Source organism: Mauremys mutica, chromosome 2 (assembly GCF_020497125.1).
Source record: "Mauremys mutica isolate MM-2020 ecotype Southern chromosome 2, ASM2049712v1, whole genome shotgun sequence".
Classification (NCBI taxonomy): Eukaryota; Metazoa; Chordata; order Testudines; family Geoemydidae; genus Mauremys; species Mauremys mutica.
Genome location: NC_059073.1, coordinates 256,597,804 through 256,614,450, shown reverse-complemented (window position 1 = coordinate 256,614,450; position 16,647 = coordinate 256,597,804). Strand labels below are relative to the sequence as shown.

At 44.8% G+C, this 16,647-nt stretch overlaps 1 protein-coding gene across 6 annotated transcripts in view; it reads right to left on the bottom strand.

Moving 5' to 3' along the window:
- CACNB2 (calcium voltage-gated channel auxiliary subunit beta 2) overlaps window positions 1-16,647 on the bottom strand; it is a 426,320-nt gene that overhangs the window by 389,475 nt on the left and 20,198 nt on the right. For 2 of the 6 annotated variants that reach the window (XM_045003333.1, XM_045003336.1), the window contains exon 1: window positions 2,303-2,537. The exons of the other annotated variants lie outside the window; for them this stretch is intronic. In XM_045003333.1, the coding sequence (XP_044859268.1) occupies window positions 2,303-2,512 (210 nt within the window). In that variant the 5' untranslated portion in view covers window positions 2,513-2,537. Of the gene's footprint in view, window positions 1-2,302; window positions 2,538-16,647 lie in introns of those variants that run through there. 6 annotated transcript variants of the gene reach the window in all.

Here is a 16,647-nt window from a genome sequence, read left to right as displayed (position 1 = left end):
CCATTAGCCAATGTTAGTCTTTTGGGTTTTTGGGAGCTAAAGAAAACTGTATTATATATAGTTTTCATCAGTTTTTTTGTGTTTTGGAGTTATAATCAGCTTGTTTCAAAGATTAACTATGAAAGACAGAAGCAATGTTGTTCTCGGAGATTGGTCTTAGGACCAATCTTATTTATCATTTTTATTAATGACCTTGACACAAAAAGTGGGTGTGTGCTAAGAAAATTTGCCAATTACACAAAGTTTGGCGGTACTGGCAATACGGAGGAGGGCTAGAATATCATTCAAGATCTGGGTGACCTTGAAAACTTGAGTAATAGAAGTGGGATGAAATTTAATAGTGCAAACTGGAACATCATGCACTTAAGAACAAACAACAAGAATTTTTTCCATAAGCTGGGAACTTTTTCCATAAGTTGGAAGCGACAGAGGAGGAGAAAGACCTGAATATAATGGTTGATCACAGGATGACTATGAGCCGCCAATGTGACATGGTCATGAAAAAGGCTAATGCAGTCATAGGATGCATCAGGCAAGGTAATTCCAGTAGAGAGAGGAAAAAGTGTTAGTACCATTATACAATACACTGGTGAGACCTCACCTGGAATACAGTCTGCAGTTTTGGTCTCCCATGTTTAAGAAAGGTTAATTCAAACTGGAACAGGTGCAGAGGAATGGAAAACATACCTTATGAGAGGAGACTCAAGAGCTTGGCTTGTTTAGCCTGACCAAAAGACGGTTGAGGGGAGATATGATTGCTCTGTATACATACTTGAGAGGGATAAATACCAGGGAGGGAGAAGAGTTATTTCAAGTTAAGCACCAACGTTGCCACAAAAACAAATGGCTATAAACTGGCCATCAACAAGTTTAGGCTTGAAATTAGATGAAAGTTTCTAAACATCAGAGAAGTGAAGTTCTGGAACAGCCTTCCAAGAGGAATGGTGGGGACAAAAAGCCCAACTGGCTTCCAAGACTTTTATGGGGGGGATAGTATGATGAGACTGCCTACAGATTTGGGACTGCTAGTGGCAAATATCCCAAAGGGCTGGTGATGGGATACTAGTTGGGGAGGGCTCTGAGTTACTACAGAGAATTCTTTCCCAAGAGTCTGCCTGTTGGGTCTTGTTGAAATGCTCAGGGTCTAACTGATCATCATGTTTGGGGTCGGGAAGGAATCCACCGGATCAGATTGGTAGAGACCCTGGGGGCTTTTTGCCTTCCTCTGTAGCATAGGACACAGGGCACTTGCAGGTTTAAACTAGTGTAAAGGGTGAATTCTCTGTAACTTGAAATCTTTAAATCGTAATATCAGAATGTCAGTAACTCAGCCAGAGGTTACGGGTCTATTACAGAAGTGGATGGGTGAGATTCTGTGGTGTGCAATGTGCAGGTGGTCAGATTAGATCATCATTATAGTCCCTTCTGGCCTCAAAATCTGAGAGTCTATGAGATCTGGTCTGTACTGACCAAAGTTTTGACTGGAGTACAATAATACTTTTACTCCAAGAGTTTGCAAAATACAGATCAGGCAAACTGGAATGAACAAAATATTTGACAGAAAATGGTATGGCACTTTCAATCAATGATTTTTTAAACAAATTCCATGTTCTGTTGGCACCACATATTTGGTGGTTGCATTTCTGGGACCCATCTTTGTTCAGATTTTATTTTAAATGTTAATGATTAACCACAGAGACAGTCTAATTTTTTTTTAAATTGTGTTGCAAAGACAGATTAAATTGTGATATAGACTGCAGACTCCAGGCCTGCTTAGACTGATATATTGAAGGTTTTATAAATCTGTTTTCAGCCTTTAAATACTGGCTCGATGCCTGTTATGCTGTGTTCAGTCACAAACATAACTATAAATAATGATGTAATGAATTTATTATCCTTCTGCTTTCCCTCAAAGACAGTTGTCTTAGTTTGTAGTTATTGACTGAATTTTGTGAATGGTAAAACCAAAACCTACAGAAAAAATAACTTGTGAGTATAGAAGTTTTTAATTACTTTTGCTTGTAAACAGACCACTTAACGTTATGTACAGCAGAGACAGACATTGTCAAAATATTATTGTTCTTCCTACATTCAGACACAAGGCCAAATTCTGGTTGTCCTTTCCATGTATTTGGGAAGAGAGGTAGCCAGTAGGGGAACTACAATACTCATCTTCATGGAGCTAATATGTTGCAGAGATTGGATGAGGAACCTGGGGAAGAGATTGGAACTGGGAGACAGTGGGAGGGGAGGGAAGAGACAGATTGAATAAGAAGTTAGGAGTGGGCAAACTGGTACTCACTTGGCCATGGGAGTGGAGACTGCGACTAGGCAGGCCAGGGCAATGGAACTGGGATAAGGAGCTAGGAATGGGGAAAAAGAGACAGGTGGTTAAGGACAGGGCAGAAAGGGTCAAGGTTGATGGGAATAGGCAGAAGGATTCTATGACCTCATGAAAGCATGCCCCTCTCCAAAATCTTAAATGAAACCCAAGATTCCTGAGTCCCACCATTCCTCTGTTGGCAGAAAATATCTGCAAAACCCACTAGCAAACTCTCTCATTCCCTTCTTGTGCTTGTCTATGTAGAGGCTGACAAGTCATTAACTCAAGTGGCAGAGTTCTGTGTGGTGGATATAAAGGTTCCAGTCCTGTTGATGACCCATATAGGTGTCAATCAATGCAATAATGATGCCAATTAATGGAATTTCTGGGGCAGATTTCAGTTTTCTTTTTTAAAAACCTAGGAAATTACACACAAAGTATGATAAAAGAAAATTAAGGTTGCAAATTCAAGCACTCAAAAGCTAGCAAATGCCTGAATTAAGGTTGCCAGTGCAACCTGAATTTGGCCTCCCTTGTGCATATGCATTCTGATAGCATTTTTAATTATATGATCACATACTATTTTTTATAGAGAACCCTTGCCTCTTTCAGTGCACAGGGTGAAGCTGCTCCAGAGATGAATCAGAGTTGTGTAGTTAAGGGGGCTGCTATCTGTAGGACCCTTGCCTCATTTGTTGCACAAGTTGGAAAGTGTGAGACAGAATTGCAAGAAGAGAAAGGATGGTCTCATGGTTAAGGCAGTTGAATGCCACCCTGGAGAATTGAATGCTATCTCTGTCTCTGCCACAGAGTTCCTATGTGATGCTGTTTCCAAAAATGGGGGTGACTTAATCTCCCCCAGAAAATTAACCCTGAAGGCATCCTACTTAACCAGGTGCATATAGTTTACAATCTGGGGAGTGCTGGCCTTATTTATGTAAATGTAGGAAGAATGGAAGAGGCATTTTTGCTGAATTTACATTTTGCAGAGACTGTAAATGCATAAAAGAGTAAATCAGTTTCAAATGTGGAATACTTGCAAAATGAGACTTATAGTGGCGTATAGGGCTTCTGACCCAGAACAGTACCTAGTTCCCCATTTGAACCTCTGTCATGCTGTAAAAGAGATTCATTGGGTTTGCACAGGCAAACCATTCCTTGTTAACACTACAAAGGTCATATATGGATTAGAGAAAGATACTAACCCAGAGAAATACAAGATTATCATGCATTCCTGTTCCTAAATTTGGCCCTAGCATCCAGTTTACTCACTCACTTCTCCTTCATATTATATTGTTTTGAAAAATTACAAGGTTCTCTTTCTCCTCATTGGTGCCCTATAAAATCTTGGTCAAAGAATAGTGAGATCTCTGCCATTACTGGTGGCAGAAGACCCAGAGACAAATGAGTTAATGCAGAAAGAAAATGTCTGTACTGAACTGGATACAAATGCTACAGCAACGTCACTTAGTGGAAGCGATAACAGAGAAAATTAATTTTTACTAATACGCTTAAATTTAAGTGTTAGACTATGTGTTAGTTTGAGGATAAGAAATCAGTTATGAATTTAATTTCAAATACAAATGTGATATGCTTAAAGTTCATATTGTGTAATGATGTAAGAAGAAATTCTTAAGCAGCCTCCTCATTCCATCTGTGGAGTGAGGAAGTTATATGACATATTGGCCTATAGTAGTATGGACATGAAGAATAAACTTTAATTTATTATATTTTTAGTAAGTTTATGCTAATGAATTTAACAAGCAGCTTGGCTTTGAGATTGATAAAGTGAAATCTTTCACTTAATTCCCTAGTGTTTCTGACAGGGCGACAGTTCTGTAATTTCTTACTTTGCTCATGAAGCCCTGTCTGACTTGGGAAAATGTAAACATGAGACATGAATGGGTGGGGAACAACTTTTCTAAGCCAAAGGACAAAGAGTCATACATTATGACCAGGAAGGTGTCAGGCCCTGATACTCAGGAGGCCATTCAGGGGGGCTATGATAGAGGTATATAAAATCATGAGTGGTGTGGAGAAAGTGAATAGGAAAAGTTATTTACTTGCTCCCATAATATAAGAACTAGGGGCCACCAAATGAAATTAATGGGCAGCAGCTTTAAAACAAATAAAAGGAAGTTCTTCTTCACACAGCACACAGTCAACCCGTGGAACTCCTTGCCTGAGGAGGTTGTGAAGGCTAGGACTATAACAGGGTTTAAAAGAGAACTAGATAAGTTCATGGAGGTTAAGTCCATTAATGGCTATTAGCCAGGATGGGTAAGGAATGGTGTTCCTAGCTTCTGTTTGTCAGAGGGTAGAGATGAATGGCAGGAGAGAGATCACTTGATCATTGCCTGTTAGGTTCACTCCCTCTGGGGCACCTGGTATTGGCCACTGTCGGCAGACAGGCTACTGGGCTGGATGGACCTTTGGTCTGATCCGGTATGGCCGTTCTTATGTTATGTTATGTTTTTATGTAGGGCTGTTCACCTAGATAAGGGGAGTTGAAATCCATTTTGGTGAATTCCTTATGTCCTGTTATTCACTACAATTGCTTTTGGAAAAACCACACCGGTGGATGTGACAAAGAAGCAGTACCCTAAGAAGGAGGGCCCCAACAGCAGAACAAAAGTCAGACTGACCTCACTTCAGGACTGGACTGTGCAGTTGAGGTGAGAAACCTGTGGTCTCCTGATTTGGTCAGAAGATTGCTGGTATGATGCCAGGTTGAATTTACTCATAAAAAACAGATAAACAAGAAAGTGAGTCTGCTCCTCTCAAGGTCACCATGATGACAAACAGAGGCTGATATGCCTACTTTCCCTTCTAAGGAAAGCAGAGACAAAGACATTGCAGAGCTGCCAGTTGATCAGAGGATGACGCCCAGTAGTGTGACAGTATCTGAACCAGAAGACATTGCCTAGTTTCCCAGACTGCAGTTCCTGAATGACTCAAACTGAAGAGCAAATCCTTCTGTTGGTCAAATGGATAAGCTTTCAAGCTTACACAGAGCTCTTCTTCAGTCCTGGGAAAAGTACTCAGCGTGTCACTGCTAAATACAAGGTGGAATAGATTATTAATTATATGGAATTAACATGTTGTAAGAGACCATTCAAGGTGAAGTTGGCATTTAACACCTCTGCAGTCATAGGACAAAGGAGGGTTAGTGGGTTACAGATTGTTGTAATGAGCCATAAATCCAGTGTTTTTATTGAATCTATGATTTTTTGTGTCTAGCAAAGTTATGAATTTAAGCTCCCAGGCTCATCTTTTGAAGGTGTTGTACAGCTTTACTTTGAGGGTGAGGACTGACATATCAGATATGGAGTGATCATTCTGTGAAGTGTTTTATCATTTTTCTGGATGAGTTCATTTGAGAGCATAGTGATTCTCTTGTTTCATCCACATAGCTGTTATTGGGGGATTTAGTGCATTAGGTACCCCACACGTGATAGGCAAGTGTAGGACCATAAAGACATTGAATATATGGTTCACTACAACAATCTGTAACCAACTAACCTTCCTTTGTCCTATGACTGCAGAGAAGTTAACAGCCCACTTCACCTTGAATGGTCATTTGTAACGCGAGTTAACTCCTTATGCTTAACAATCTCTTCCACCTTTTTTTTAGTTACAATACTCTGAATGCCTTTCCCACACGTGAAAAACTCTGTGTAAGCTTGAAAGTTTGTCTCATTTACCAACAGAACTTGGTCCAATAAAAGATATTACCTAACCCACCGTGACTCTCTAAAGCTTGGTCTACACTGCAGAGTTAGATCAACATAAGGCATCTTATGTCGACCTAAGTATGTCAGTGTCTACACTACAGCCTTGCTCCCGCCGATGTAAGTGCCCTACTACATCATCATCACAACTCAACCTCCCTGAGAGGTGTAGGACTTATGTTGGTGTACTTAGGGTGATGCAATGTCTGAGCAGACACTGCATTCCTTACATCGGCTGTAGGCTGTCATTTTTGTCAATGTCATGGCTAACATAGGTCAATTTAAGATTGTAGTGTAGATAAGCCCTAATATCCTGGGACCAACATGCGTACTACTACAACAACAACAACAGCAGCAGCAGCAACACCCCTTGCAAACAAACAAAAACATACAGAGACAGAAAGACTGTCATTCATTCAATCATTGGTGTTGTTAACTTTGTGATTTGATTCCTGATTGTGCTCATCTAATGACTTGACCAATTGTTGGTCTTAAATTATCTTTTTAATTTACTAATTCTAATTTGTATTGTTAATGTCTTGATTTGACTAACTTGATTTACACTGTAATCAATCTAATTTTCATATTCTTTAGTACTTAGATATGAATAAGAAATTAGTTAACCTTATAGTTTTTTCTGTTCTTAAATAAAAGTTACAAAAAACACTGCAAATTGGTTCTCTCTGATCAAATGGTGACGAGGTAAAAACAACCTGAAAGGGATTTTAATTAAATAAAAATAATAATAGAGCATTTGACTCAAGTCTTGAAAACCCTCCTACTATTATTACATATCTCAAACGAAACTTTTCACAAAAACCCCAAATCGTATCACTCATTGCTTGTCTACACTTGAAACGCTACAAGAGACAGTGCTGCAGCAGTGCCACTGTATCGCTTCAATGTAGTGCTACCTATGCCGATGGGAGGGGTTCTCCTATTGGCATAGGTAATCCACCTCTCTGACAGGGAGTAGCTAGATAGACAGAAGAATTCTCCCATCAACCTACCACTGTCTACCCCCATGTTTAGGTTGGCTTAACTGCGCTGCTCAGGGTTGTGGATTTTTCACACTTCTGAGTGACATAGCTTTTTAGTGTATACCAGGCCTATCTGTGTGATTTACAGAAATTCTGAGCACTTATAGCTGCAACTGAAGTCAGTGGGACCTGTGCTTTAAACATGTACTTGGCATTATATCAGAGGGGTAGCCGTGTTAGTCTGGTTCTGTAGAAGCAGCAAAGAATCCTGTGGCACCTTATAGACTAACAGACGTTTTGCAGCATGAGCTTTCGTGGGTGAATACCCACTTCTTCGGATGCCATCCGAAGAAGTGGGTATTCACCCACGAAAGCTCATGCTGCAAAACGTCTGTTAGTCTATAAGGTGCCACAGGATTCTTGGCATTATATAGCACTTTACTCTGAATAATCCAGTCCTATGCTTCTCATATTGGGCACGCAAAATGAATGGAAATCTATTACCTTAATTTCTGTGTGCATCACCTCCTCATCTATAAAATGGGGATGATACATCATCTCACCTCATAAGGATGTTGTGAAGATTACAGTATCTGAGTGCTTCACAAATGTTAAGATGAGTGCCATAGAAGAGCCCATGAAAAATTTAATAATTATTTCTCAGAGCAGGTTTGAATAGTATGCAGTAAATAGAGCGTGAGGACATACATTGAATAATGAGGAGAAAAAAAATCAGGGCCGCTCAGAGGATTCAGGGGGCCTGGGGCAGGGCCGGGCCTTCGGCGGCAATTCAGTGGTGGGTCCCTCTTGGAGGGAAGGACCTGCCACCAAATGCAGCCAAAGAATGAAGCGGCGGTGGTAGAGCAGCTTAAGTGCTGCCGATCGCGGCTCCCCTCCCCCCCCGCCGCTTGCGGCACTTGTACTCACCAGGCGGCGCTCCGAGGCTTCGGCAGCACTTCAGCAGCAGGTCCTTCACTCGCTCCGAGTCTTCCTCTGCACCGAAGGACCCGCCACCGAAGACGCAGAGCGAGTGAAGGGCCCGCCGTGGAAGTGCCGCCGAAAACTGGGAGCGGCTTGCGGGGCCCCTGTGGGGCCCAGGGCAAATTGCCCCACTTGCGCGCCCCTCCCCCCCCCCGGGCGGCCCTGAAAAAAATATTCAATAGCTATTCATTAAGAGAACACCATCCACTCTGGGCACTGAATTAGGAGGTATTCTGTGGGAAAAAAATATGTAGTCATGTAATTAAAGACTGTATCATGAAGCATATGCAGAAGTGAGGCATATGAGTAAACAACTTTACTTCTGGCAATTCCCAACTTTTCAGTGCTTGACTTTGCAAGCTTAATAATGTACTTTTAATGAAGTTTTTGTGTATAATATATCTGTGTGTGTGTGTGTGTGTATATATATATCTGTATGTGTGTGCGTGCATATATAAAATTTTAACGTTCCTTCTTCAGGTCAGAGACAAAAATGATTATTGTTCTTTATTATTTATATTACAGTAGTGCCTACAAGCCCAGTCATTAATCAGGTACTCATTATTTTAGGCACTTACAAATACATAATAAAGAGATGTTGCTGGCCCCTAAGAGCTTACATGGTGATTATAGAGATTAAAGGAAGTTTTCAGTCCTGCTAAACTTATTTTACTCTTCATATCTCAAAATAATATCTTAATATTTTTCAGGTACAGTGTGCTAGCACTGATTTCAACAGGATAACATAGGAAAATATCACTGCTGGCTTGCTTTGCTTGATTGTGTTCAGTTTTTGGTGCACAATCGGGCTACTGGGTTATTGTATTAGGCCAGATTCATCCCTGGTATGTCTCCATTGAGTTCACTGGAGCTATGCAAGGGATGCATTTACCCCACACTAAGTATCAGATGGTAGGGTTGGAGCATTACATAATTAATACGTATACGAAAATCTGATTATTTTAAACAAATTAAAATATTATATTTTGGAGTATCTTTAATTTTATTATCCTAAACTCACACAGATTTTCCACTGTTCTAAACCTTAGCAATTCTTTTTAGTGGGAATAACCATATTATATTAAATAAAACAACCCAAATTAATAAAATTGAATAACCCCCCCTAAAATTAATGTCCACATACAGGCAATGATTCCTGTATACATACATTCTACTGCTATCAGTGGGGATTGCCAAACTCACAGATTCAGGGCAGCATATGGCAATGTACAGTCTTCAGCTCAGACATCCTATTAATCAGGCAACATTAACTAGTTTTGGACCAAATTCAGTGGCATCTGATGTGTGTAACATAAGACTAGAATTTATGCAAGAAGTGTTAGTACCACAATTAAAAGAATATTTTGTACGTACTGGTTTTTATGTCTATTGTTAAAATATCACCTATAGACTAAACTATACAAAAATCTGCAGTGGGAAAATGCAATTAGAGGCAGAGTGTTGTGGTGGATGAATAAAGCAATTAGAGGCTTTGTGTTGTGGTGGATGCATATAGGAACTCCTGAGTATACTTCCCAGCTCAGCCACTGACTTGCTCTGTGGACACGGGAAAGTGACTTGAAACTCACTGGGCCATACTGACTGGAGGAGAGAAGGCTGGAGAATGTATATGCCATCCAACTCATCTCCATAAACTCTTCAATGGCCCCTTTCTGCCTCATAGGGGTCCTAGAGACAATTTTCAAATGCTACCTCATGTTAAAAATGCCCGTCTCCACTGCTTCATTCTGTCCTTCCCTGCTTGTGGCCCCGTGTGAGACAATTACAGGCAGAAACAGCCATTGAGAAGATACCATCTAATATCCAAAGGAGGAGCTTTCCTTATGGCTGTCCAGCCCCTGCAGCACTGAACTTGTTTATAGGCCAAGTTTTGAGGCATTCCATGTGTGACATTAAAGGAGCTAATTTGCATATTTTAAAACAATTTGTACATAACCATACACTTAACCTAAGGTCCACCCAACCTGCCTCAAGCTCCAAATACCACCTCAAAATGCTGGGTTGCTAGCCCTTTGCTCATCCTTTGCAAATGGGACAGGTCTTCATATGCTAGAATAAGGATAATTAATCTCATTGTGCCCACAAAAGTAACTACTGCTGCAGAAGGGAAAACAATAGTTAATTTATACCAAAATGGCAGTCTTCTACGAAAGATACAAGTACAGAAAGAGATTCTGCAATATCTATCTGTGATATTCTATGAACACCACACACAAATGTAAGTAGTGGAGAGCGGCTGCACCTATTGCCTGAACATGCTATCAGCATTTGACATCCAATATCCACTGTGCTTTTGCATCTAATGGTAGTAATGCTGCTAGTGATTCCTCTTTGGGCTAGGGTATCAAGCTAGCCGAATAGGAAGGAGAGTCAGAGCAGGACTGCTTGCCCAGGATGCAATCCTGAGCGCTGAAAGAAACTGCAGTGAGCAAACTCATGCAGAAACACTTCTCCCACACACCTGCTATGACTCAAACAATTCCTCTGTGTGTTATTCAGAGCTGCTGCATCTTTTTGGAATAATACTATAACCATTACTGGAATATACTATCGACAGTGGGGAAAAAACAGTTCAAAGCAGGTTTCCACTTAAACACTACGATAATTTGTAAATTATGATGTGAATGACCAAAATACACAGGTTTTACATTTTATGCATTTGTCACTTATTAACTTGAGTAACCCAAAAGTTAATGTGTGTTATGTGTCTTACCCCACTCCCACCCCAGATGTCCAATCCACAGTAATGTGAGTGTGTGACAACCTGACTCTTTAGCACAAGCAGTAAAGACTCATTCCTTTAGCTATGAAGGTCACTGCTTCAACCCCTGGTGTTGCCAAGATAGCAGCTATCACACTAGCATCTTGAAATTTGAGAGTTACATCTCATACTGGCAGGGGAGGAGGAGATTAATACGCAGATGTGCTAATATAATGCACGCATGTGCACCCTGCTGCTGAAGCTGCTCCTGGCTGTACCCAATTTCCAGAAGTACATGAGAGGCTACAGAGTGTTTCGGGAAGTGAGTGCTGACAGATTCCTTTATGAAGGTTCCCTCTCTAGCTGACAGATTATGTTGTCACTACTAAACACAGAGGATTGCTCTTAGTGTGTTTGTAACGTTTGTGGGTTTTACAAAAAACAAAAAAAACAGGGAGACAATATTACAAAGAATTTACCAACACACATCACAGTCTCTCATACTTTTCAGGTGGGTTGACATAGTCAGAAGCAGCTCCAGCAGCACAGTTTTTTCCCCTCTGATTTTCAGGCACGAGCAGTTCCCTTTCTCCCTGACTCTGGCGAGTCATACACTGAGGTACACCAAAGCAATATAAAAAAATCCCCCAAGAAATGAACAAACAAAAACTATGTTTTAGTGGAAGTTAAGGATGCAGCAGGACACACTCCATTAACCCAAAATCTTAAAATTAGGGACACATGAAGTTAAGGGGAAAACCTTCCTTTTGCATTCCTTTCCACCTTCACTGCCTAGAACACCGTCGATAACACACTCCAATGCTTCATAAAGCTTTCACGTCCATTTCAATATATACTCTAATTTAATCAAACTTGCAGTTTGACACAAAACTTTAACATAACCGCAATGGTATTAAGGCAGAATAGCTTCCCAAATGCATGGAATAGTTGATGGTCTGATGAGCTGATCTGTTGATATAACTGAAATAAATGCATATGAGGTTACTGTTAAGATTTTGAGTTCAAGTATAGGAATGCAAGTGGAGTACTGTCATGGATGGATATAAACTGTTCAGGAAGGACAGGCAGGGAAGAAAAGGTGGGGGAGTTGCATTGTTTGTAAGAGAGCAGTATGACTGCTCAGAGCTCCGGTATGAAACTGCAGAAAAACCTGAGACTCTCTGGATTAAGTTTAGAACTGTGAGCAACAAGGGTGATGTCGTGGTGGGAGTCTGCTACAGACCACCAGACCAGGGGGATGAGGTGGACGAGGCTTTCTTCCGGCAACTAACAGACGTTGCTAGATCGCAGGTCCTGGTTCTCCTGGGAGACTTCAATCACTCTGATATCTGCTGGGAGAGCAATACAGCAGTGCACAGACAATCCAGGAAGTTTTTGGAAAATATAGGGGACAATTTCCTGGTGCAAGTGCTGGAGGAACCAACTAGGGGCAGAGTTCTTCTTGACCTGCTGCTCACTAACAGGGAAGAATAAGTAGGGGAAGCAAAGGTGGATGGGAACTGGGAGGCAGTGACCATGAGATGGTAGAGTTCAGGATCCTGACATAAGGAAGAAAGGAGAGCAGCAGAAAACAGACCCTGGACTTCACAAAAGCAGACTTTGACTCCCTCAGAGAACTGATGGGCAGGATCTCCTGGGAGAACAACATGAGTGGGGAAAGGAGTCCAGGAAAGCTGGCTGTATTTTAAAGAATCTTTATTGAGGTTGCAGGAACAAACCATCCCGATGTGTAGAAAGAATAGTAAATATGGCAGGTGACCAGCTTGACTTAACAGTGAAATCCTGGCTGATCTTAAACACAAAAAAGAAGCTTACAAGAAGTGGAAGATTGGACAAATGACCAGGGAGGAGTATAAAAATATTGCTCAGGCAAGCAGGAGTGAAATCAGGAAGGCCAAATCACACTTGGAGTTGCAGCTAGCAAAAGATGTTAAGAGTAACAAGAAGGGTTTCTTCAGGTATGTTAGCAACAAGAGGAAAGTCAAGGAAAGTGTGGGCCCCTTACTGAGTGAGGGAGGCAACCTAGTGACAGAGGATGTGGAAAAAGCTAATGTACTCAATGCTTTTTTTGCCTCTGTCTTCACGAACAAGGTCAGCTCCCAGACTGCTGCACTGGGCAGCACAGCATGGGGAGGAGGTGACCAGCCCTCTGTGGAAAAAGAAGTGGTTCGGGACTATTTAGAAAAGCTGGATGAGCACAAATCCATGGGGCCGGATGCACTACATCCAAGGGTGCTAAAGTAGTTGGCGGGTGTGACTGCAGAGCCATTGGCCATTATCTTTGAAAACTCATGGCAATTGGGGGAGGTCCCAGATGACTGGAAAAAGGCTAATGTAGTGCCCATCTTTAAAAAAGGGAAGGAGCAGGATCCGGGGAACTACAGGCCAGTCAGCCTCACCTCAGGCCCTGGAAAAATCATGGAGCAGGTCCCCAAGGAATCAATTCTGAAGCACTTAGAGGAACGTGATCAGGAACAGTCAGCATGGATTCACCAAGGGCAAATCATGCCTGACTAACCTAATTGCCTTCTGTGATGAGATAACTGGCTCTGTGGATGAGGGGAAAGCAGTGGATGTGTTATTCCTTGACTTTAGCAAAGCTTTTGATATGGTCTCCCACAGTATTCTTGCCGGCAAGTTAAAGAAGTATGGGCTGGATGAATGGACTACAAGGTGGATAGAAAGCTGGCTAGATCGTCGGGCTCAACGGGTAGTGATCAATGGCTCCATGTCTAGTTGGCAGCTGGTATCAAACGGAGTGCCACAAGGGTTGGTCCTGGGGCCAGTTTTGTTCAATATCTTCATTAATGATCTGGAGCAGGGGTCCCCAACCTTTTCAGGACCAGGGACCGGTCGGGAGCGCTCGTCCCGCGGCTCAGCTGGACCGCCCGCAGGCGTGCCTGCGGGTGGTCCATCGGCTCCGGTTGAGCTGCCGCAGGCATGACTGCGGACGGTTCGCTGGTCGCGCGGCTCAGCTGGACCGCCCGCAGGCACGCCTGCGGCAGCTCAACCGGAGCCGGTGGACCTCCCGCAGGCGTGCCTGCGGGCGGGCCAGCTGAGCCGCGCGACAAGCGAACCGTCCGCAGTCATGCCTGCGGGAGGTCCACCGGAGCCCCGGGAGCAGCGGACCTCCCGCAGGCATGACTGCGGAGGGAGCGCTCGTCCCGTGGCTCGGGTAGACCTCCCGCAGGCACGCCTGCGGGAGGTCCACTGGGTCGGTTCGCGGCCCAGTTTCTAAGAGGCCGCGGCCCGGTATCGGGCCGCGGACCGGGGGTTGGGGACCCCTGATCTGGAGGATGGCGTGGACTGCACACTCAGCAAGTTTGCAGATGACACTAAACTGGGAGGAGTGGTAGATACGCTGGAGGATAGGGCTAGGATACAGAGGGACCTAGACAAATTAGAGGATTGGGCCAAAAGAAACCTGATGAGGTTCAACAAGGACAAGTGCAGAATCCTGCACTTAGGACGGAAGAATCCCATGCACTGCTACAGACTAGGGACCGAATGGCTAGGAAGCAGTGCTGCAGAAAAGGGCATAGGGGTTACAGTGGACGAGAAGCTGGATGAGAGTCGACAGTGTGCCCTTGTTGCCAAGAAGGCTAATGGCATTTTGGGCTGTATGAGTAGGGGCATTGCCAGCAGATTGAGGGATGTGATCAACCCCCTCTATTCGACATTGGTGAGGCCTCATCTGGAGTACTATGTCCAATTTTGGGCTCCACACTACAAGTAGTATGTGGAAAAATTGAAAAGAGTTCATCAGAGGGCAACAAAAATGATTAAGGGGCTGGAACACATGACTTATGAGGAGAGGCTGAGGGAACTGGGATTGTTTAGTCTGCAGAAGAGAAGAACGAGGGGGGATTTGATAGCTGCTTTCAACTACCTGAAAGCGGGTTCCAAAGAGGATGGATCTAGACTGTTCTCAGTGGTAGCAGATGACAGAACAAGGAGTAATGGTCTCAAGTTGCAGTGGGGGAGGCTTAGGTTGGATATTAGGAAAAAAAATTCACTAGGAGAGTGGTGAAGCACTGGAATGGGTTACCTAGGGAGGTAGTGGAATCTCCTTCTGTAAACGGGTTCGGACTCACCCCTGCGGCGCCTCCTGCTGGTGACTCTGGGAATTAGCTCGTTCCAGGCAATGAAGCGCCCTCTGCAGGCTGGTGATCCACCTGTCCTCTGGCCCCCGTGTCCCTCCCTGGACCCGGTGCCCTCTTACATGGGGTGCTGCCCCCTAGCAGTAACCCCTTTCTCTCTGGGTCTCCCCTCCTTAGGGAACCCTCACACTCTATCCCCACCTTGACTCAGTATTTGGCTACTGCCAGTCATTGTCTAGCACCACACTCTGGGGCAGACTGCAGTATAAGCCTACTCATCACAGGCAAGGAGGGTTTGGACCTGCTGCCTTGGCCTACCCCTGGGCTGCCCTCTGCAACCCCCAGTACCTGTTGGCCCACTGCTAGGCCACAGCCTGGGGCTTTCTAGGCTGGAGCTCCCCAGCCTTCCCCAGCCCTGCTTCACTCAGGTATCCAGTCTCAAGCTCCTAAGCAGCCAGGCCCATCTCTCTCTATAGCCAGAGAGAGACTGTCTGGCTTCTGGCTTCTCTGGCCTTTTTATAAGGCCTGTGGCTCAGTTTGGGGCGTGGCCTCAGCTGCAGCCACTTCCCCAATCAGCCCAGGCTAAAGGCTGTCTTCTCAAGCCCTGCCAGGCCATTTTTTAAACCCCTCCGGGCCGGAGCGGGGTCCACCCCGCTACACACCCCCCACCTCAAGAACCCCTCCACCGGGGGGCAGGTGGGGTGCTCTACCGGCCCAGCTTTCTCCTCAACTGGGCCCGCAGAGAATCTCTTTCTTCTCGCAGGCTCTCCAGCACTTGGAGCAGCCTGCTTCCTTCCTCCAGGGTTTGGGTACCCATGGTAGCCTTTTCAGCTCCTCCATGGGATCCCTAGTTTGTCTGGGGCCTCTCTGCCCCTGCCAGGCCCCTCTTTTGGGTCTTGGCCGTCACAACCCCCTCCTTTGGGGCAATCTTGGACCTGGCCTGGTCCTCCGGTCTCCCCCAACTTCTCTGGGGACTAGGCTTCTTGTGCCCCTTGTGGCAGAAGCAGCACATCCACTGCCCACCCCTGACCACCTCAGGGCTAGTTTGGGCCCTGTGAGTCCCCTGAGGGCATTCCCTTTTCTTGTGCCCAGGTTCCCCACAGGCCCAACACATTTTGAGCCCCCCTGTTGGCTTCACAGGGGGCACTCGAGTCTGTCCATGGCCCATTTTTGGCATAGCCCTTCCTTCAGGGCTTGCCTGGGCCCTGTGAGTTCCATGGGGGCACTCCCTTTTCAAGTGTCCTGGTTCTCCACAGGCCCAACAGTTCCTTGGCCTTGGCACCAGCCTCCTGCCCCAGGTGCCTAGGCCCCAATGAGGTCCTTGTGCCTTCCCCCGCAGCAGCTGAAGCAGCCCTGCTTGCTGCTCGGTGAGCCGGGCCACACAGGCTCTCCAATAATAGTCTCAGTTCTTCATTTTCTCCACCATTTTGGACTCAGCTCTTCTTCTGGGCAACTGTCCCAGTCCTTGCCCTGGCCCCTTGTATCAGGGGCGGACCGCAACTGCCCGCATTCTCCACCACGTGTAAACGGGTTCGGACTCACCCCTGCGGCGCCTCCTGCTGGTGACTCTGGGAATTAGCTCGTTCCAGGCAATGGAGCGCCCTCTGCAGGCTGGTGATCCACCTGTCCTCTGGCCCCCGTGTCCCTCCCTGGACCCGGTGCCCTCTTACATGGGGTGCTGCCCCCTAGCAGTAACCCCTTTCTCTCTGGGTCTCCCCTCCTTAGGGAACCCTCACCCTCTATCCCCACCTTGCCTCAGTATTTGGCTACTGCCAGTCATTGTCTAGCA